Source organism: Semicossyphus pulcher, unplaced genomic scaffold (assembly GCF_022749685.1).
Source record: "Semicossyphus pulcher isolate SPU_LCO1_2020_fin unplaced genomic scaffold, fSemPul1.0.p SCAF_28, whole genome shotgun sequence".
In the NCBI taxonomy this organism is placed as follows: domain Eukaryota; kingdom Metazoa; phylum Chordata; class Actinopteri; order Labriformes; family Labridae; genus Semicossyphus; species Semicossyphus pulcher.
The window spans coordinates 597,425-621,265 of record NW_027211702.1 but is presented as its reverse complement, the minus strand read 5'-3'; the positions used below and the strand labels follow the sequence as shown (position 1 = coordinate 621,265).

General features: G+C 40.4%; 1 protein-coding gene across 1 annotated transcript in view; it reads left to right on the top strand.

The window, feature by feature from the left end:
* LOC138605025 (protein unc-13 homolog B-like) overlaps positions 1-23,841 on the top strand; it is a 51,094-nt gene that overhangs the window by 7,838 nt on the left and 19,415 nt on the right. The window contains exons 7-14 of the mRNA XM_069677094.1: positions 1,349-1,562; positions 14,009-14,299; positions 14,417-14,507; positions 21,543-21,589; positions 21,784-21,862; positions 22,755-22,829; positions 23,010-23,229; positions 23,500-23,727. Of these exons, the coding sequence (XP_069533195.1) occupies positions 1,349-1,562; positions 14,009-14,299; positions 14,417-14,507; positions 21,543-21,589; positions 21,784-21,862; positions 22,755-22,829; positions 23,010-23,229; positions 23,500-23,727 (1,245 nt within the window). The remainder of the gene's footprint in view (positions 1-1,348; positions 1,563-14,008; positions 14,300-14,416; positions 14,508-21,542; positions 21,590-21,783; positions 21,863-22,754; positions 22,830-23,009; positions 23,230-23,499; positions 23,728-23,841) is intronic.

The following is a 23,841-nucleotide window of genomic DNA, read 5'->3' as shown; positions in this document are numbered from 1 at the left end:
TCCACCATCCTAGCTCTCAGGCTTTGATATTATTTCATCTCACTTCCTTGGCCCTTTTGCACTGCCTAATGTAGTAACAGTCTTATCCACTTTCTCAGAGTTGAAAATGAAGTTAATGCATTTTTAATCCAGGCTGTCCATATGTTGACAAACTGAACTCATGTTAATCATTCTCACTGTTGTGACAGTTGGTCAGTTTCTTTTCCACTCTGAAAACCACCAATGGACACTCATTTTTTCACTATTATAACACAGGGACACTCTTTTGTTTTCACAACCCCTACATCCTCTGACTGTACCTCTCACTTGTAACATCTGCACTTTCGCCAGGCAACTATTTCGGATGGGCTGACCCACTGAGTATGTAAAACACAATTTGATAAAATTCTCCCTCTGGCCAATCCTCAGTTCCCCTTGCATGTCCTAATGCCCCATATTCTCAAATAACACTTAACTTACAAGGTTCGAATGCATTTTATTCTCATCGTTTCACTCTTACACTTGATTTCCCTTGATCCTATTTGAATTCCTTCCTTCCTGCTCTTGCTGTAGTGTTTTCCTATTGCTTTGCTGCTCTCTATATTTTCATAACCGATGTTTCATAAATTATTGCTTTTGCACAGTTCTTCGAAAAACAGCCAGGCCAACAAAAACCTACTATTATTTGTCCCTTGAGCCCAAGACATTTTCAGAAAGACGTTACAATTCATATTAATATTAAGATCAAACATATTCTTCCTGTAGACATTGTTTAGGAGCACACTAAACAAAACACACAAAACTAATGGTTGACTGGTTACAGAAGTTTTCTTAGCATCTTTATTGGGTTGATCGTGTGACTTTCAAAAACTGGTATATATGCTTTTCTCATTAAAAACTCTGATGTATTGTAATAAATAAAACTGTGGCAACAACTGCCTTCTATTATTTTGCACATTTTTTTTCCATCTCATGCTGAAAAACAAAAACTAAAAAATAATACAATTGCAGCCATATCCATGAGTTCTGTATCTGCTTATGCATTGATACAACATAAGTATCTGCAACCTAACTCAGTTACTCAAGAACAGCTCAATGTCATCCATTAAGGAGGGGGTTTGCACATATCAGGGACAATATAGTCTTTTAAAAGTGCATGACCTTTGAACCCTCCTATAAACCTAGCTTCCCCTGAGCTCAGTTTTTCTGCTCTAAATGGTTTGTCTAGATAGTAAAAAAAATAACAATAATGCATTTTTTACTTTGGGTCTATGAGAATCAAATATATTTAAAAAGCCTTGCTTAGTTAATATACTCATTACTTTTCCATGAGAGAGTAATTTAGTGAACTCATCTTGGCCTGTTGCAGCTCTGGATGACCAGGACAGTGCTGTAGATGACCGGGATAGCGACTACCGTAGTGAGACAAGTAACAGCCTGCCCCCGCGCTACCACACAACAGCTCAGCCCAACTCCTCCATGCACCAGTATCCTATGGGGCCTCGGCAGCAGCACCACCCAGACTCCTGCACAGACTCTGTCCAAAGTCTTGACTTGGACTACAGGGACCAGAGAGGAAACAGGTAGACAGAGTATCCATACAAAAATACCCATACCCAGTCACTATTGAAGGAACTCTTTCTCACACTGTCTTTAATCTGAAAGCGGAATTCAGCCAACACAATTTTTGTTAACTCACTATGGAAAGTGCCTTCAGGCGTGATTTGTCACGTGAGATATCTCACTCGGTGATCAGAGAACTGGGGTTACCAGGTAACCTGAAGTTTTTAGCTATTACTTTCAGGTACAAGGGTAAATCTAATGTGATACAATATGCATGTTTGCCTGGTGTCTTTTTCCAGCCCTGTATGCGTACATGAGAGGGGAAAAGGGGGAAAGATGTTTCTCAATATTATGTAATCTAACATAACATAAGTTTAATCAACACATCAACAATAAGTTAGCAAAAACTTATTGTTTACATAAGTGAACAGGTGTACCATCAGTACTAAAAGGACACCACATTGTATGCATATCTCACCATTTTACTTATTAAAAAACATAATTCTATTACCCTGCTTAATCAAGTCACTTGTCTAGTCCCTCACTAATCCAGTCTCTTCTCTAAAATATATAGTTGGCGACATCCCCAGATTTAGACTGACAGAAGCAGTCATATTATTACCAATACTTCTTTTAATTTTTAATAGTTTGACTGACCAAGAATGTTGAATTCTTGGTGGATATAGATTTGTACTTTCTTATTTTTTGTGTTTAAGCTGGCTTTCCTTTGTGCGGTAGGTATATATGTCTGCAGCTGTTTCAATTGACCAAGAGTATAGAAAGTCTATACTCTTCAGTAGTAATGGACTTTGTCACACCCTGTACTCTCAGCTTAAGTACTGGAGTGCATTCAAAAATGTTGTCATATTTATCATTATGATTCTTATTATACCAGCCCACAGCTGTTTTAAGTCCAATTTGGTCCACAAGAAAAATGGTCTGGAATCTATACTATCTGTTAGTAATGTTGTAATATCATTACAACATGGATTACTAAGCTGTTTCACATTTGCATGAAACCGCCATACTCTTAATTTTCTCCATGTATCATAATGCTTAACTTGTGTTTCCATTTTTTTTTCTTCTTTTTGCTTCTTTTTTCTGTCCCTGTATCCTTTCCATTCCCTTGTTTAATCTGTTCTTTAACCTACCTTAGATCATTAAACCAGAAAGGAAGGGTCAGAATTATACCTGTAGATTCTGGCATGGGGGTTGAAGATTGGGAAAACAAATACAAAGGGCAGGGCAAGCCTCAACTGAGTGACTTCTTAGATGATGAGGAAGACACCGTTATCCTTCGAATGGGAAGAACCTACCCTGAGCCATCACACTCCTCTATCCATCAAAATACTCACCATAGTGGTTTTCTGCCAGCCACCTACCCTGAAGGTTATGACACTATTGATCGGCGGCGGAAGAAAAAGATAAGGGACCCGGGAGGATTGCTCAGTATAGAGGCAAACAAAATGAGAGAGGAGGCTTTTCCCTCTGACCTTGCACTGCTCCGTGAGAAGAGAGGGGAGCTGTTCATGCGACAGGTTGCAGAGATGCAGGAAGAGGAGGAGCGTCTGACATCATGCCTCAGGCCATACAAGAATGGGCTTCTGTACAAGACAAGGATGTGGGCTAAGAATGAGCTGGACAACACTTTGGAGAATTATGTGGCGTACAAGAAAGAGCAAGATGCTCGAATGAGAGCACGTTTTGATTTTGATTTAGAGAGTTCTGAGGACCTGCACTTCTCTATAGGAGCAGAGGAGGATATTGATAACATTGCCTTTAAACCGACAGAGTTTCACCCAGAGAATGCAAGACATTGCAAAGACAAGTTTTCCTTTTCCTATGAGGGTAAGACAGAAAATTCTCAAGTTCTTCGGGAGAAGAAGTGTGGAAAAGCTAAGATTGGTTGTTGGGCTTCAGAGGCAATGCTCTCTCCCGTAGAAGAACCCAGTGATGAATATGTAGACCCTATGGATGAGCTTCAGTGTCTAGTTGAAACAGTTTCTGAATACCTTGCCGAAAAAGAGGAGGAAATTAGCAAGTATGGCTCCCTTCCTAAATCAAGCAAATCAAGGCTATCATCCCAGGGTAGCAATATAACCGATTCTTTTGGAGAGGACCAGAATAGTTCAAAAGATCCAAGAGGAGAAACCCAATCACACACTACAACTGACCAGAGTATTTCAGTAAAAAATGCCATGAGTTCATTATTTTCTTCTCTCACTAACAAAGTAGGAGGAGGAGGCCCCAAACAGCCGGTCCCCTGTCCTCAAGTGCCACCTGCACAACCAGCACAATCTGGACTAACAAAGCTTTTTTCCTTTATTCCTAAATCAAATAGCTCAGCTCCTGTTGCTGTTGTATCTCCAGTAGAAAGTTCTCCTGAAAAATCTTTTAATTCTTTGCCATGTCAGCCACCATGTGCTGCTAAGAAACAATGTCATTACCGAGAAACAGAAGTTCCCACAAGTAGTCAGACTCCAACAAATAAAAAAGAACATGTTCCTGAATTTGTAACCAAATCACTAAGCACTCCAGGAAACTCAGTCTTGGAGAAAATTAATCCTTTAAAGCTTTTTTCAGCAGGAGACAATGGGAACTCAGCAGAGAACAAACAGGCAACAGAGTCCACATATTCTCAAGGCCCTACACGGTGGAATGAGAAACATGTTCATCAAGGTAAACCGCTAATAACAGCAGATGAAGGTAGAAAATCAGAAAAGCTAAGATGTTCATCACAAGACAAACATTTGGGACAAACACAAGATAAAAATATATACGGCAGACAAAATCCGATGATTTCCAAACAGGAAACTGTGCCTGTTCAGGGGCCAGCAAGGACGTCAGGTCCAAAACAGTCGGCTAATTCTGGATTCTTCACTTCTTTAAATTCATTGATCACACCTTCTGTCCCCATTTCACCTCAGCAATTTCCACCTATGGCAGTTTATCCAGTGTTCAGATCAACGGATGAACCCCGACTGGAGAAACCAGTTGAGGAAACATCACTGGGTAGTAAGTTTAAACTACCTTTCCTCTCTTCTGAAAATGTATCCACTCAGCAACATCCCAAAGCAGAGGGAGGCATGCTGTCTGGCTTTTTAAAGTTTGCATCCAATGAAGATGTAAGTGCCTCCATGAACACACAAAATATTGGGCAATCATATCATGGTTCTACTTCAACAACCTCTTCCACCTTTACACAGAATTCTGCCGTGCCACAGGAAAACTCAGAGAAAGGATGGTTTTCCAGCATATTTCACCCTACCCCTGTTCCTTGTGGTTCAAATCAGAATTTAACCAGTAATGAGCAATATCAGAACAGCAAAGTGCCATCTGGCTCACATGCACAACATGAAACAAATCAGAAACCAACAGTAGCCCATCATGGAATGCAGCATCAAGCTCCTAATCAGTCTGGATCACAAAGTTTTTTGACAGGTATTTTCAAAGGGAGCTCAACTGAGGACATCTCTCCTATGGGCTCTAATCTACCCAAACAAGGAGGACTGCTATCTGGACCTTTTAAACTTGGCTCTACCAGTGACCTATCCCGGAGTTCTCCACAGCAGGCACCCCGGAGCAATCAATCACAGAGGAGCAATACCACACAATTTGCTCATCAACCTTTCCAACAACATTCTTCAGCTTCACAGATGGGGGGCCTACTGAAGTTTTCATCAACGGAAAATATACCACATAATATGCAGCCTTCTGAACCTGAAAAGTTAAGGAACATCCCTGGTCACCAGCAGATATCTGATGAAACTCACCAAAGACAACCTCAGAAGAAGGGGCTGTTGTCTGGTTTGCTTAAATTTGCATCGTCTGAGAATATTTCAAGCACAAAAACAGGCCAGCACCAACAAAGCAGTGTTCAACATAACTTAAAGGGTTTCAACCAACAGAATACTCCAGCATTAAAACAACATGTTTTTCAACAGGAGACAAGTAAACCAGGCTTTACTCGTCAACAAACTATTCCACTCAGGCAACCACCACCACAACAAGGTAGTCTTTTATCTGGTCTTTTTAAATTTGCTTCAGCAGACAACATAAACACACAACAACAGCCACCAGCTCAAAGGCATGCAGTTACCCCAAGTAAATCAAGCTATGAGCAAACAAGGGAAAGAAGCATCCCACTTTCCACCCTAAATGAACCACAAGAAACACAAAAAACAAGTCATGGTCTACTTTCTGGACTATTCAAATCCTCCTCAGAAAATATGGCTCAGCAACAAAAGCACATAATCCACGACGGACAACAAATCAAAGTGCCAAGCAGCCAGACTGCTGAAACACAGCCGGACACAGCAAGTGTTGGAGTGCTCTCAGGGTTGTTTAACAAGTTAACAAAATCATCAGAAAACATTGACACAAACTGCCAGACATCAACAGGACAGTTACTACATCAGAAAGCCAATACAGTCCCAACAAAGACCCCACTGCAAACACAGTTACACACGAGTGTAACCCAACAATCCTCAAAACAACATGCAGTAACAGAGAAAAGGATTCCACGAACAGCCCAACAAGGGTTTTTATCTGAACATTTCAGCAAAAATGTTAAAGAGGATCCTTCCATTAATAATAAGGTACAATTGTCAGGTCAGGACACAGAAGAGGAGATGCCCTTAACTAAGTGTACAAAGTTTCCTTCAGGCACGATGGGTGTTTCCTCGAACCTTGGGAGGGACAGCTGTCAAAGACATGTTCCAGCTTCTTTCAATCCAGGACAGAGCAGACACGCTTTAATCAGTGCACCTACCTCAATTGATACTGAGAGTTTAGACTTAAGAACATCAGCTACATTTGCAAGATCTCTTCAGAGTCAGGCATCATACTCCTCCATTAGCACAGGCAATTTAACTCAGTTATATTATTCAGGCTCACTTCAGTCAGTTCGCCCAATGGCTTATAGTACAGGTAATATTAATTCGCTTTTACAAAACAATGCAATGAACACCCAGCCATATATGGGCGGAAGCAATTCCTCTTTGTATGGAGCTACAAGGCAAAATTTTTACCAAGGTCAGTTTTCCCCTTATGGAATAAGTCCCTCTTATGATGAAAACCAGTGGATCCGTGAAAGTGCTCTATGGCAGCAGTTTCAGAATGAGTCACTGAATAATCATTTTCAGGGAGAGGATCAAGTGTATAGGCAGAACTGTGAAGGCAGGCTATTACAGGCATCTAGTCTTGGCTGCAGCTCCACAAATATATATCAGCCATTTAACTCCTCTGCACCATGGCAAGGTGTTGTTTGTCACCAAGAGCAAATTGGATCATTTCAGTTAGAGGGACCCAGGAATGATGATCCATATCCCAAGAGGAAATTATGGAACAGTCATGAAGATTTGGGAAACATGGAATACATACCCAATGAAGAGGGTGTGTTGAACTTAACTACCAAACAGACTAATGCAAAGTTTGGGAAATGGCACTCATTTAATGATGGTAGCACTTACAGCTTAAATGGGGTGTCATATCATGAAGGCTATTACGAGGAGACTGCACCAAGCCTGTCTTATTCAGCTAACTGGCAATATGGCATGGATAATGCAGTCCTACAAAATTTTCATACTGATGGCATGATTCATCAGGGTCAGTTTAACTTGAATAGACCAGTAGATTCTCACTGTCCTCCAAATGCCAAAAGTGAGTTGGAAGACTCCCAGTACCTTGAAGACACAGAATGGTATCAGCAGTGGCTTGCACTTTTGGAGCAAGGAATGTGGTGGCCAGCTGAAGACGGTGACTGTGGCTACTTTGTTTACACAGACCATGAGTACATTTATGCCTTGCTTACAGATGCAGCAGGTGAATACGTGTATGCATGTACCCCTGAAGAGGAGTCCTGGGAAAATGCCCAGAAATTAGATAGTTTTCCCAGTGCTTGGCTGCAAAATGAAATGGTTTGTGTCTGTGGTTTTAAAATTCCACTTTACAATGAGGATGAGCTTCTTTGGCTCCCTGGTCAAGACCATAGTGATTCTCGACTTCTGAATGCCCCCCTAGATTTATCTGCTGCATATAGAAAAGGGAATCAGATCATGAATTTAAATCTTGAGCAGTTCTCTGAAATGTTTGAAAATTCATTTTTGTCACAAGGGCAACAAGGTCTTGATTTCACATCTTATAGATTAAACAAAGTGAGGATGGATCCAAGACAGCACAGTTATGTCAATGAAGACCAATGTGAAGATGTTATTGACCTATCCTGTCATTATAGAGACCACATTGGCCCTTACTGGAACAACCAGGAAATTAAGACATTTCTTGCTCAAAAGGTTGCTGTTTCCTTGAACACCACTCCTACTGCAAATTCAAATCAGCAGTTACTTTACAACTGTTACCAACCTAGCCAACGGCGGCGTTCATCTACCGGGGTTACAGTGAAGCATGTTGATGATGTATTAGAGGAAGAATGGAGGAAGAGAGTGTCTCCAGGAGAAGAAAAGCCCAATCTTCAAGTCAAAAAGATTTCTTCTCTAATATCCTCTTTTGTGGGCAAAGTACCACAGGTGGAATTAAACAAAACAAGCATGTCATCCACTGATCAAGCTCCTGACAAAAATTCGAAAAACATACTTTCATCAGGTTTCCAAAGTCTTAAGTCAAAGATCATCAAAGAAGACTCTATCACTGTTGTGACTCAGCCAGAAATTGCCAAAAAACAAATGCAAAGGCCCATTGCAACACAAGGGAGAGTCTTGCCCACAGTACCAACAACTGCTCAAGCCACTCATCCCTCATTAAATTCGAATACAACTTCTCAAAAACCAAGACTGTCACGACAGACTACCATGGTACAACAAGCAACCCCACCACAACAGCCAGATGTTACAATGCCTTTAGGATTGAAAGAATCTTTAATAAAATCTGGGCCTCATGGTCAAATAAAATCTGAGAAACCAGTGGATACACCTGTAGAGAAACAATCTGAACAGCCACAGACAGGCTTCATCAACTTTCTGAAATCTGCAGCAGGAATTGAAGAACCAAAACCGGATCTCCAACAATGTTCCCAGACATCTTCCAATCAGCAAAGCAAAACTGGGAGCACTGCTTCTTTACCAGACAGTGTTCCTACAGATAAAGAGGCTCCAGGAGTCCCAAGTCTTTTTGGATCAATTAGCAGCCTATTTAGTACTGAGCCCTCTCCGCCACAAAAACAGCAAATTATACCCAGTGTTACAGAGGGTTCACTGACATCAACATCTAAACCTAAGGGTATACAAAGACAACAAACAATGGACAAAAGTGGTACCTCTCGGCCTGGGCAGAGCCTGCCCTCTAGCAAAAGTACATCCCAAGCATTGTCTCCAAATTCCTCCAAAAGCCCCACTTCAAGCCAATCAGAAACTGTGCCACCTACGGAACCCACAAAAAATGAATCAGGAACTAAACCATCTGGTGGATTGTTTGGGTTTTCAATTGGTGAAATGCTGGCAGGATCAACAGCATCTGCCCAATCTGGACACACATCACAAACACCACAACCAGCTACAGCTCCTCAAGAAGAATCGCTTGGTAAAAGTATACTGTCAATGTTCAGTGGGCCAAATCCCCAGCAGGCTGTACCTAAAACTGGGCCCTTGCCTCAAGCATATCCAACAAGTGCTGCTCCACAACCTCCTCAACAGGAATCACTTGGTAAAAGTTTCTTAACAATGTTTGGAGGATCAAGTCCACCACAGCCTCATCAGCAGACCAAGCCCTCTGCTGAGGTACCACAACAGGGAACTCTTCCTCCTAAAGACCCCCCTAATACAGGATTTCTGTCAATGTTTGGTGGTTCCAGCACCCAACAGTCTCAAACAGGATCACTCTTGGGGGGGATTCTGCCTGGGTCATCAAGTTCAACTGAGAGCCCAATGAAGGGACTGTTGTCAATGTTTAGTGACCCAAGTCCTCCACAACCTCAGCCACCAGTATTGTCATCTAAACAAAGTGTAGCACAATCACAAAATCCACAACAAGGGGACCCTCAAACACAATCTAAACCACAAGTACAGCCTCAAGCACAAGGGCAGCCCGCACCCTCTGTTCTCGGGGGTATATTTAGTGGCTTATCTACCGCTAATGAAAATCCAAGAAAAGGTTTGTTCTCCATGTTTAGTGGCCCCAGTACTTCTCAAACACCAGGAGCAGGTGAATGTACAAATGTGTCTTCTTCAACTGGAGCTGCAACACCCAAAGAACAGGTAAAGAGTATACTCTCTGTTGCGTCACCTTCACAACCAACTCCCAATTCATCGTCTTCTTATGCTTCTGCTACTAAAGAGCCAGCGTCTAATGATGCACAACAAGGTTCTTCCCAAATATCATCTGATTCCAAGAGCTATGTCCCAGGATCTACAGCTACCGGTGAAAAATCAAGTGAAGTTTATGGTTGTGAATTGGCAGATACTACTGTAGATACTACACAGAGTACCACAATAAAAGGCACTGCTATTGCACCTATGCAACAAAATACAGAATGTGTCACTGTGCTAAAGGAAACAAGCACAGAAGGTTCATCCAAGGACACTGCTCCCTCTAAAGAATCAACAGCTTCTACTATTCTAGCTATGATCAGTGGATCGGGCCCACAGACCCCATCATCACAAGCTGGATTAACTTCCGATAGTCCCGGAAAAGGTTTGCTTTCTCTATTTTCTGGGCCCAGCACTGTAGCTTCTTCACCTTCAGGGTCTGCACCTGTTTTAACAGATCCCAAGGACCAACCAGCCAAGGGTTTATTTTCTGTCTTTGGAGGTTCTGCCCCTCAGCCCTCTTCACAGCCTGGAGGTTCCCTATTAGGGGCAATGTTTGGAGGTACTTCACCTCAAACAGCTTCTCAAACAGGAGGCTCATTACTTGGTGGTTTATTTGGAGGCTCCGCTCCTCAGGCTGCTACTCAGGTTTCCCCCAATAAGACTGGAGGCTCTGATTCTCAAACAGCAGGACCTCAGACAGGAACATCGTTACTTGGTGGCTTATTTGGTGGATCTGCTCCCCAGGCTGCTGGATCTCAAACTGGAGGTTCTATTTTGGGTGGGATATTTGGAGGATCAACTGCTTCAAGTACAGGGCCCAAGACAAGTGGATCCTTTGGTGGAATGTTTGGTGGGTCTGCCCACCAAACTTCGACATCCCCCAACAGTAGCTCTCTACTAGGGGGAATTATGGGGGGATCATCCTCTCAAACAACTACAGTGCAGAGTGGTTCATCTCTTATGGGTGGTATTGTACCAGGAGCTTCTGCTCCAAATGAAATACCTGGATTACTTTCAATGTCTGATGGATCTGTTCCACCCACAACAACCAATGCAACAGTTACACCAACATGTAATGAAGACCAGAAAACTACAGCTACTACCAACAGTACATCAAGTGTAATTGATCTACCAAAACAGAGTGATGACAGTAAAACTGATTCACTTGTAACTGGTCCTGGAAAGTCTTTAATTGACACTACTACTGAAAGCAAGGAACAGGCAGAAACACCACAGAAACCTGACAGTTCAGCTCAGTGTCCTGGGGCAATTTTACACAAAACTGATGGTAGTATCGTGGAAGGAATTTATTGTGAAGATGCAGAAAAGCCAGCTGTGTTCGCTAATGGTATTGAGTCTAAAGACTCTGTAATATGTACACAAGCTTTACAACCTGCAAGTCTTGAAATTGTGAGTAGTCAAGTGAATCAAGATACATTACCACCTAAAGTTGAAGAGCAAACACCTGTCACTCAGACAACAAAAGCTGTGGTCCAGGGACAAGATAAGCCTACAGAGCCAGAGAAATCTTTAGGTGATTCATCAGCAGAAACGGTTACAGGCTTTATGTCCTCCCTTTTCAAACCCACAGTTGCACCTACTGAGGGTACACAGCAGCAGCAGAAGAGCTCACTTTTTGGACTAGGAGTAACAGCATCCCAAGCTTCTACTGGTCAGGCTGGAGCATCTTTGTTAGGAGGTATTTTTGGAGGATCAAACTCAGAGACAGCACCCCAGACAGGTATATCATTACTCGGAGGTTTATTCAAAGGGTCTGCTCCTCAGTCTAGTTCTCAAACAACTGCCCCCACCACTGGAGGATCAATTTTAGGCGGGATGTTTGGAGGTGGACCCACTGCCACGTCTGCAGGTCCACAAACTGCTGGGTCTTTACTAGGTGGTATGTTTGGGGGATCGGCAGCAACGGCACAGCCTGGTGGTTCTTTGCTTGGAGGAATGTTTGGAGGAGTCCCTGCTGCAGGATCACAGACTGGAGGATCACAAACTGGAGCATCAATACTTGGGGGCATAGGAGGATCTTTGTTTGGAGGTATGGGACAACCACCGAAGCCATCTGAACAAATGCCAGCTGTGCCCAAGACAACACCAGGCACTACTCCACAGTCAATGATTAAGAATGAAAGTGTGCCATCAAAAGTATCTCCATCTAGCATAGAGAGTAGCACAAATAAAATTGTGGAACCCACCCTACCAGATAACGATCAAGTCAAATCTAAAAGCCCAACAAATAGCAGTGCTTTGGCATTGGAGGCAGCCTGTTCAGAAATGTCTGCTGACACAGATTCTTCAGTAAGTGACCTCACAGATCAAGTAGATAAGACTGAAAAAGATAAGTCTGCTGTTGAAGGAGAAATGATACAGGAAAAGCCCATAGTCATTAAAGGAGAGCCTGAGAGCAAAAAAAGTGAAAAATCAGTCCCACCTGATACCGGAGAAATGGATACAAATACAGCACCTCCAGTTAATCAGTTGCCAAACAATGCAGATCCAGCTCAATCTAAGTCTCTGTTTGGTTTTATATCAACACCGAGTGATGCAGGAAGATCTCTTGGATCCCTATTTTCACAAACAATGCCATCAGGTGCTCAAGCCGAAGGAGGCAGTGGTCTGTTTTCAGGATTAAAAACCCTTTCTGGAGGCCTGTTTCAAGAAGAAAAGCATGTCACTGGAAAACAAGAGCCACCCACAACTTCATTATTTGGGACTACAATAAATCTTCCCTGGCAGGCAGAGCCAACCAAGCCACCAGCTGTCCCAGTTATAACATCTCAACCAAAAACTAACAACATGCCAACAAGTGGTGAAACACGTACTGTACAAAAGGTTGCAACATCTGATGCCCAAAAAACTGAATCGGTAGGTTCCACTGATGGTAAAACAAATCCCCAGATTTGCATTTCCACTCCTGAAGTAGATCCTTCAGCATCCCTGGTCCCAAAGAAGGAGGAAAGGCTTGTAGAAACATACCCCTCTGCAGGTCCTACCTCTGGAGTGCAGCTGGACAACCAAGTCGAGAAGGATCTATTGAATACAAAAAGGCTAGTAGAAGCATAATAAATGGCACCCCCCTCACCATTTATGATGCATTGACACATCTTGGAAAAAAATGTTTTCCCTGTCCAGCTCTGCAATCCATCCTCACTAGTTTTATTCAGTATTTAGTTGATCATATGTATGTCCCTGTGCGTGTTTGTACTCTTTGGTATTGGTTTATGTGTAGTATCTGTGTAATCAGAAAAAAACAAACAGAATTCCAAAGCACATTTGACATATTTATAAAATCATGGTAATTTCAGATATAATTTCTTGTAAAAAAAAAAATTTGTAGTTGCAGACTGACCTATGGTTTGCCTAAACTTTTATACTCAGTTGATTTTAGCCCCTATAGCACAAATAAGGTACAATAATATCCTATGGGTCAGCAACTGTTTTGACAAATTTTGTTTCCTCTTTAGTTTGTTAAAATACTATATAAAATAATTACTTTGGATAAAATATACAAACATGATTTTCTGAATGTTACTAATAGTGTTAATATTGTTTGAGCATGGAATTCTGATTTGTGTTGTGTATTTTATATGATGAAAACTGTTTTAGAATATTTATTATCCAGTATTTTAAAATGAAACTTCATAAAAGGTTTTAAACACACAGATCAACTCAGCATATTTTGTTGTCATCCATTTGATATTCAACCCTGTGACTCAAACTTATTTACGTACTATATACTATACTATATATTGTACTCTATTCAGTCTTGTTGACAAGTGAAATTCAAACAATGACAATAAAATATGCTGATGTAATGTGTGCGGAAATAATAAAGAACTAGCAGTTTGAGGGATTTTCTTTTTTTCAAATTTTCCAACATGCAACAGCCTCCCAGCAAGGTTGGGTATCTTTTTAGGGCAAGTTTTTAATATAGGTAGTCCTTTACTAAATAGTTAAATAGTGTATGCAATGTATTTTTCTTAGATGAGTGGGGTTTATAAAGTCCCAAAACTACTAATTGTGTCAATTGTTTTATCAGTATTAAAAGCATTGAAACTATTTCACTTAAGATAGTACTTAAGATTAGTTCTGTGGAACAATCCTCAGTTATCTAGTCTTGGTATTTTCAACCTTTTCTAATCTCAAAAATAGAATTCTAACAATTAATATTTTCTCTCACACTATTGTAGTCCAGTGGAAAGTAGTCGCTTTGGGTCATCAGGAAACCTGAGCCAGACCAGTTCCCAGCTTAGTGAGACTGGCCAGGAGAGTACTGGAGGTTCAGAACTGGAAGAGTCCTTCCACTCCTACCACAGTACTGGCTTTCACCCCTCCAACAACAGGCAGCCACACACCAATGGACATCTTTCCATCAATGGACACTCTACCGTTAGTGAGCAGGGGATACATAGGCTGCCCCCTGAAGTCGCACTGGGCCCTAAAAAAGACAATACAGAGAGACAATCTTCTAAACTCAAAAGGTATGTTTCTGTCTCATAATTTAGATTTATTTACTGTATATCTGTTTGTATGATATGCATGGAAACTAATTTCTGAAACTGCAATTTCTCCATGTCTTTTAAAATCATGCAACCCAGGTTCCATGATGATGGGCCACCCCTTCCCTTTTCACCATCCAGAGTTCGTTGGTTGAAGGCCATTAATAAAGTCAGGGTTCAGCTAAGGGAGGTAGGCATTGTTTCACTATGGTTACTCCATTATATCCTGCTCTCTCATCACTTCTGATGTCTAATTTTCTTAATCCTGTTTCCTACTCAATTCTATACGTAAAGAATACACATGCATACACAGACATATATAGATGCTTGCAATTCTTTGATAATAGTTGAGTTTAACCTCTTTTGTTGCTTTAGATGATGCACCAAAATTTAATACAAAATATGAATGCAATTGTTCAGGGTTTTGTTTGTTTGTTTGTTTATTCAACAAAAGTGTTTGCTCTTCTGCCCTTCATGGTAACACACATTAATTCCTTGAAACTGGAATACACAGAAAGACTTGTGTTTGCCTCAGAGCAACAGCTGTAGTTTCAGTGCCTCTCAGAGTCAGAGTCTTCATTGTTGGTTTATCATTCATTTCTTTAAAAAAAAAACATTGTTTTAACGTATGGACAGTATACTAAACATTAAACCATGATATTGAACAAACTATGCATTTAGAGGGCAGTCTTAATGAAAACATTAGAATCTTTTAGCCACAACTAGGGTTCATCCCCTTTATTAAGCTTTTTATGGCACAGCAGTAACTGAGTAGCTCGTATAGACATTCCATTACAATGATTGGTTTGCATGTACTGGTTGAGACGAACATATACGTTAAATCATAGCTGATTGAATATATGAATATAAATAGAAGGCAAGGTGAAAGCTGTCATTTATTACAGGATGAAGAGAAACACTTAGGACACAAGGCTAAATCCTAAAAAGACTGTAATGAATCAGAATTGGCTGTTAATCTGTCTAGCAGTGCTACAGTGACTTACACAATAAAGCCCCTTTTACACATAATCCAGACAGCGGGAGATTGTCTGTGTCGGATGTGCTCTCAACACTCGATATACTTCTTGGTTTAGATGCAGGGGAGCAGCTGGGTAGAGCATGGAGGATGTGGGACTGACTGACAGACCCACAGATCAGTACTAATATATTTGATATGATGGAACAGCAATTTTGAATAGAAATTTCTTTCTATTCACAATCTTGAGAAAACAATTAATAATTTATTCACAACCATTGGTTTCCCTGCACTTATTAGAGTGTTTTTTTGTTTGTTTTTTTAATTTTTTAAGCATCAAAAGAGAGCAGTCCAAATGTCAATAACTGGCAGATGCTGAAAAAGAAATGAGTGAATACAACTGAGAGCTGGCCAGTAGCACAGCCTCAGCTTAGCTTTGTGCTGAATACATCAGCAGAGGACAGATAGAGAGAGAGAGTGCAGAAAGCATGCACAAGAGGGTGGGAGGGAAGGAGGGATGGCTACTTAACTGAGGATGAACTGCTGTTCAATCGTGCTCTACCACTTTGCCCTGACCATTCCAGTTGTAGAAATGAGGAATTCAGCACTTCTGCATCTTTGTTATTTAATGAATATAGGTTGGCTTGACTGAGACAGAAATATATTTGGTAATACACCAAGGGATTCGTTTGGAAAAAAGACATGGACATTTTTTAAGCTACTGATCCACCCTCAAGGCAGATTTTATGGATCTTGCAAAATGATATTTACAGGTTGTTCTTAATATCCATTTTTCACAAAAGGTAAGTCTTACTTTTTTATGCATTTCTGTCCTTTTTATTGCACTTATTTTTGAGTTTGTGTAGACTTTCATTAAATTATACATGCCATACATGTTTATATCATATGGAACTTTGGTTTGGTTTATATACATAAAAAAAGATTTTGTGTTTTGTAGCTCTACAGAAATGACCAAAATTCCAGCTTGTTTTAGTCTTCATTTTATCTCAGTTTAGCTTCATTGCAAATGTCTTGATGTAAAAAAGTCAACTCAAAAACTTTAAAAGCAAGATGCCTTTTTGTATTGATGCCATAGACTATTTAGTAAGGAGAGAAAAGAGACAACTGCAGCTTACTACTAAAATTGGGTTTAGAAATGGTCCTGACCCCACACAGACCATCAGCTTTTCTATATCCTGGGCAGTTTTCTTATCATTTCCTGATTATGATAGCACATATATAATAGATTGTGTCTATCAGCTACAACAGCCAACAGCGCTCAAAATTGTAGCTTATAAATGTTCCTTTTAAATTATTATTATTTGGCATCCAAATGAATCTAAGTTTGATATTCATTCTATTCAAGGTTTGATAATTAGATACTTTTCTGCCTACTGAACCCTTCTTAACACACACACCTTCAGTCTCAAAGTGCTTATTAGAGATGTCCAGTGAAAGGGTGTGATGTAGGTTGTTAGCTACTTTATACAATCATTATTCATTTTCTGTGTTTAACTATGTTTAAGGTGACATTGATTAGTCAACTCACTTAATGTGTGTAGAAATAAAAAAAAAAAGATTAATCTTAGTGTTATCCTTAGGGGCTATTAGCAAAACTTATCCAAAATTGACAAAAGCCGTGTAATATACAAAAATTTAAATAGCATAAGAGAGGTATGTAACGTGCACTTGCGATCTTATTATGTTTATAAATCTTATCAAGTAGTTGACTTGCAGTAACGCATTATGTTATGTCATAAAACAAGATATATTTTTTTGCATATTGGAGTATTAAATAGTCCCCTTAATTTGCATTCTGTAGGTAATGGGTCAGATCTATCTAGATGTGCAGCTGGTATGGGTGTGAAAGAATGACATGGCCTTAGAGGATAGAATTGACCATCTCCACCATTGTCATCTAATTACTGAGCTGCCTTTCCAAGACATCCTAATTAGAGATTTTAGCAGCTGCATGATGTTCACTCTGCAAGTTGCTACTTTCACTGAAAAGAGGTCAGTGTTAGAACTGATGGCAGCACTCATGTCTGAAAGAACTACATCAGATTGTTGGCATAGATGTTGTCTCTTAAATCCAACTTCATACTTTCATATCAAGTTGCATAAGAAATGTATCAATGACAAGCACACAGAAGAGAAAGTCTTGGCTTGGATATATGTTAAACAGATATCTGCCGATTACACTGGAAGCCCCAAAATATTGGAGTTTGACGATATCTGATGGAAAATTGCTGGTATAGCAGCTTTTTGATCCAAAGCACTTTGCTTTTTAAAGCATACATATTGTTTTATGTCTGTATTGTCTGGTCATTTGGTCATGATATAGATTTCTCATGAATTCAGAGAAATACGATTTATAATTTAACCATTTGTTAGATTATTCTCATAACGCTTCCGTGGATTAACTAAATGACAAATGTGAATTTTATAACACAAATGCATTTCTCTTTTTAACTGTCATGGCTATCATGGCTATAAAATCCTATGCAAGATTTTCTTGGATTGTTGAATTAATTATTATGTTTGCTATTTGCTATTATATGGCGGAGACATGGCAGAATGAAGGCAAAGCAGAACTACTAACATAAGGGCTACATATGAGATCACTGTAGGAAACTAATTGACACACAGAGGACACAAGAGTTGCAGATCGGTGTTTAGATATTTCACTGCTTTGTTAGTAGTAGTAACTTACTGTCCAGTTTTATCTTCTCTGTTATTGTGCAGGCACTCAGAGATTTAGAGATTTAGATATTGGCTTTTACTTAGACCGCTTAAAGGCGAGTCAGTAAAGATGTGGTTTGCCACTTGAGGGAGCAGGTGATAAAGACTGTCTCTTCTCAGGGATGTTCCCCAGAGGACACCTCAGTGGACAGGATGAACCTAACAAATCAGAGCTGCTTCCGCTGTCACCCAAGAGAGAAGAATTGCAGAAGAAAAGTTCACAGAGCCTCAAAGTGGGGAAAACCCTGTGCAGAAAGCTGCAGAAGTGCCTGCAGGGGCCAGAAGATAACTCCCGGCATATGTTATCCGGAGACACTACCTGCACAAATGCTGAACTCACCCCATCTGGGGAAGACAGCAGTTCTGATTGTCAGGATGGCATTGGGGTTGTGGAGGATACCATACCCAGACTTATTGAAAGGATCAGAAATGAAGAAGGGAAGGAGGGGATGGGGGGTGAAGAGGCAGAGCAATGCTCAAGTAACATAGTAGAACATATCCTAAAAGAGCTGAAAGGCATTAACAAGATCCAGGAGGAAATTTCTGACCTGAGGCAGTATCTTACATCTGTGAGAGGCTCGGTAGAAGAAGTGTCTTGTTGTGTTGATGCAGTACTCAATGAGATAGGTGAGTTGTACACTGGTGCTTCAGCTCCAGCTCCAGCTCATCCTGGTCCTGTTTCTCATACACCCAGCATCAGGCAAGGAAGCCTGGGAAGGCAGAATGCCATCACATCTCAAGGGAGAGACACCAGTCCATTATTTTATCACACAGATTGTGGAAAAGTTTCAGCGTGTAAATCATCTCATAGATCAGCCAAACAATGGCATGTTGATAGAGTTTCTATCCAATCAGACCAGCAAACTGACCAAAGACATAACTCAGAGCAGAATTCAAACCTGCACATTTTTTGTCCAACTAAATCTAACATTTGCTGCCTGGAACTTCATCATGGCCATGATTACCAGAGCACCAGCTCATTGTCATCGTGTCGCAGTTCCAACTGTCCAGAAGCAGGCATTCTCTCTAGTGACACAGAATATGTCAGATCACCTTCTGTTGATATGCAGCACAGTATAAGTGGAGAAGGAGTTGGGAGTGAGGAGGACATCTGCTCTTGTGCAAACGGTCAAGAAGAGCTAGAGAATTGTCTCAGTGTTTGGAAAAGGTGTGCTACAGAGGAGATACAAAGCAGCACACCAGGTCATTCTTCACACAACAGCTCTGAGCACCTCGCCTTGCTGTTTGGACACCATTTCAACTCTCCTTCAAGTTCTTCTAGTATGGTGGACTGGAGACCCCCAAGACTGCAAACTGAGGAAGAAAACTTGGAATGCGACTGTTCTGCAAACTGCCCATACTCCCGTAGTTCTGGATACCACACCGTGGATGCCTGTGCGAATGAACTTGGCAGTGAGCCCTCCAGAAGTCTCAGTTGCTCCACTGTGCTTTTGACAGACTGTGATGATGGTTACTTGGAGCCACATTCATTGTGCGATGATTGTCCATCATCTGGGGACACTCTTGATCTGGGGTCTGCTGATAGTTTGGACAGGGAGTGGACCGATCACAGCATATCCAGGGATGAAGCAGGAGACTCTTTGTCACAGGAGTCTTCTGAAATGGGTTCAGTGAGTACACCCAAGACCCCTAATGTAGCTTTTGATGTAACAACTTTTAGCAAGGCTGTGGTAACTTTCAGGTCAGCTTTAAAAGGGGCTCTGAAAAAGTTGGAAGGATCCTACCCTGAAGATGTGAAAGAGGATTGTAGTTCTGAGGCATCTCAATCTATTGTCAGACAAACCAGTGAACAGGAGCAGAGCGGCACAGATTATACAGATGGTGAAGTTAGCTTGACAGACAATCAGACTCAATTTGACATTCCGAAGGAGGAGAGTGAGGCTTCATTTCACAAAGACTGTAGTGAGTCGCTTGAAACCCTGCCATGTTCCCAAGCAAGCCTCTCTCCCTACACCCCAAGTGAGTATCACTCTATAGATATTTCACAAGGCAAAGGAGAGTGTCCAACAGATGGGGAACTGTCCAACCTTGACTTAACACCAGACCATTGTCCAGCAAAGCAGGACGAAAGTCCACTGGATCCAGTGTTCTGTACAGATGATGTGCGGTTAAGCCCAATTAGGGAAAACAACCTGTTTGATGAGGTGCAACCAGGAAAGCCTACAGATGCCGGTCACAAAGAACGTATTGCTAATTTTCAGCGCATTCTGAGGGAAAAGAGGCAAACTCGCCACAGACTGTCCAAATCTGCTCAGGGGTCCCAGGGGTCACATGGCTCTCAAGGATCTCAGGGATCCCAATCTCAAGATGAGTTTGTCCCAGGTATTTTTAAAGAATATTTTCTTTGACATTTCCCACTGACAAGCCCGGTTATAAGGGCAAAAAAATACATCATTAAGAGTGTAATTATCAGAGCAAATGTATGTATAAAACATTGAAATTAAGTGCATACAGGATTATACAGGTATTGTATGTAAATATTTGTTTATCAGAATCATTAGTTGATTAGTGTCTCTTTAAATCACTGTCTTGAAGATGTGCTTCAAGTTTCCAACTAAAGCTATCCCACAAAGTGTCTAATTCTTCTTTGACTTCTCTTCTTTGCAGATTGTGGGAATGAAGATAATCAGGTTACTTACAGCTTACAGCTGTTTTTGTCAGCTGGTTTTGATTGTTGTGCTATAATTATGTCCATTACTTGTCAATAGGAATGCATGTGTGAACACTATAGAATTGGGTACAGGTTAGAATAGGGATGGATGTATAGTCTTTATTGAAAACTTCATCTTACTTAAAAATTCCAATAACTGTGTAATAAATCATTTTTTCATGCTGTAGTTTTAAAGAACAATTCCCCAGTTCAGTTTCTTGTTCCAGTACTACTGTAGCTGTTGTATTTCAAACGCTTTTAGAACTCACTCCCTCAGAGTGAACTCTAGAGGGACATACTCTTAACATCTGCCGTTTGAGAAATTATATACACTGAAGAAAGGCTTAAACTTTGAGGAATAAGTAAAAGAACTTGTGTATATGTGTAGTCCCAGAGTCATAATTTTGATGATTTTGTAAAATCCTTGCAAATTTTTGCTTTTATTAACTTCTTCTAAGTTACCTGGGGTGTCTGTTAAAACAGTGGGAGTGTTTTTTAAACAGATTTTTATTTTTTATCAAGTTAAAAAAGAAGTCACTCTGTGGTTTGTGGTTCTGTATCTGTATTATGTTGGTCCGCCATTGCATTTCACATAATAATGTTTATAATTAAAGAGTTCAGCAACATTTATTTAATCCTGTGTTTTAAACGCATCATCACTTATTTTACATTTGACTTTGCACGATCTGTAGCAATAGAGGGGTTAAACTCAACTATATGTAACTTTCCATTACCTCTGTCTTCTCACAACATACAATTTGTTAGTCATCAGCCTAATTAGTCGTCAGACCTTTTGGAAGTTGTCAACTTAATTTCTCACATTTTCAATTTTGTAGGTTCGAGATGAAGAACCCAATATTAGACAAGCTTGGGTCAAACCAGGGTAAGTCACTCATACTCATATCTATATTGGTTAAATTGGCTTGAATTTAGTTGAAAAAGTGGTAATAAATGACATAATTAAAAAAATGTGTTACATTATTCATGTTATCATATTGGGATTACAGTGAAATTGCCCTGATGTATTATTGAAGGAGATGCCCTTTCCATCTTAAATTTTATTTTATTGGTGCATAGTGGTGGATCTGGTCTTTATGGAATTGACAGCATGCCAGACCTGCGTAAAAAGAAGCCTTTCGCCTTGGTCAGCGACGTGGTCAGTACTAACCTGTAGTTCCTTCACTATTTATACTACATGTCATCTTGTTTGTTTTGTTCTTTGTGAGTGTGTCTTTTTCTATTTGTGAGACCACCACAGAAGTCACAGTTATTTTTTTTACCTTTGAGCTGAATTTGGGATGAGATTGTTATCAACAAATGGAGACAAATATGAAATCAGATTGCTAATATCTCTCTCCCTCCTCTCTTAAACCCGAAACTATTTCCCACAACTCTCTTGAATGCATTCACTCTCCTTGGTCAGGCTATGGTAAGTTTATAGAACCCAGTTGCCACTCCCTTTGCTACTAAAGTACAAGATATCAAGTAGGACAACTAAGAATGTAGTCAAACATGTATGTCTTATAGCATGTTGATCTCTTTGATCACAAATCTCTTGTTAAACACAACCTTAAATATTTGCATGCATCATCTTGGTAATGGGTAGCTTTTCTTCCTACTTGATATTTGTATCACTAAATCATTCCCACATCTTTTGGTTTATCTTTTTCCTCACCTGCTGAGCAATATAAATAAAATAAGACAATCACAAATGTAGAATACAGTACTAACACTCCCACAAAAAATAGTGGCTGATGTTTTTTTATAGTGTTGATGCTGGTGCAACTATGTCCTTTTTAGCAATCTCTTTTGGTCTAGTTGCTTAATTCTGATAATACTCACATGTGTTTTCTGATAATCTAGTATGAATTCATTAATTTGAAAGATAGTACAATAGCCCTACTCACCATCCTTTACAACCATCCCAGCAACCTATTTAACCATACTGAGCTTTAGTGTTAAAAAAAAAAATATTTGTGGTGTGCTTGGTAGTGGGTTGTATGTTGGTTTGTAAAAATTCTAACTTGACTCTGCCACCTGTTGTTCAGTCTCTCGTCCAAGCCAGGAAGGCAGGGATCACATCTGCCATGGCTGCACGGTCCTCGATCAAGGATGAGGAGCTGGTGAGCATAACTCCGAAATCTTTCCCTCACTTCCTTGTGTATTGAAAACAACAGTTTCACAAACTGATTGTCAATTTACATTTTGTGTGGTAATTGTCATACTGTGTGTTACCTAGCGCTTTAGTGTGTGTCTCATCTGCAGTACCTCCTGTATAACTCAGGAACATCTGTTTTCTATAGAAAAACCATGTCTACAAGAAGACCCTGCAGGCTCTCATCTACCCAATATCCTGCACTACACCACATAACTTTGAGGTGTGGACTGCCACTACACCTACATACTGCTACGAGTGTGAAGGGCTGCTGTGGGGAATAGCTCGCCAAGGCATGCGTTGCTCTGAGTGTGGGGTAAAGTGCCATGAGAAGTGCCAAGAGCTGCTGAATGCTGACTGCCTCCAGCGTGAGTACTGCTCACAAAATGTGAAAGCCAAGTTTTTGTCACTAATTGTTACTAATGCTTTGTTAATTAGCCAGGCACAGAGGTTGATGAACAGTTTGCAGAATTAAGAGGGTTTTATGTACTAAATTGTAATCATAACAACCTGTTTCCCCAACCTGATGAGCTTAAATTTATAAAAAAAATATTCATGGCTTAGATTTCTCTTCAAATCCACTGCTACCAGGAAGACAACACAGTCATTTCTAATAAATGTGTTTTTTTTATGATTAGGTGCTGCGGAGAAAAGCTCTAAGCATGGAGCTGAAGACCGAACTCAGAATATTATCATGGCCATGAAGGACAGGATGAAGATCAGGGAAAGGAACAAACCAGAAGTCTTTGAGCTTATAAGGGACGTTTACGTTATTAGCAAAGCAATCCACGCACAGCAGATGAAGACCATCAAGCAGAGCGTATTGGACGGCACCTCAAAATGGTCAGCCAAGATCACCATCACAGGTATCTCACCGACAGAAAATTGATCAATTGAAACAGAACTTCAGAATGAATCTTATGAGAACACCATATGATTCTTGTTAAGGCTGATGGTTGTTGTTTTTGTCATTGTTTCCG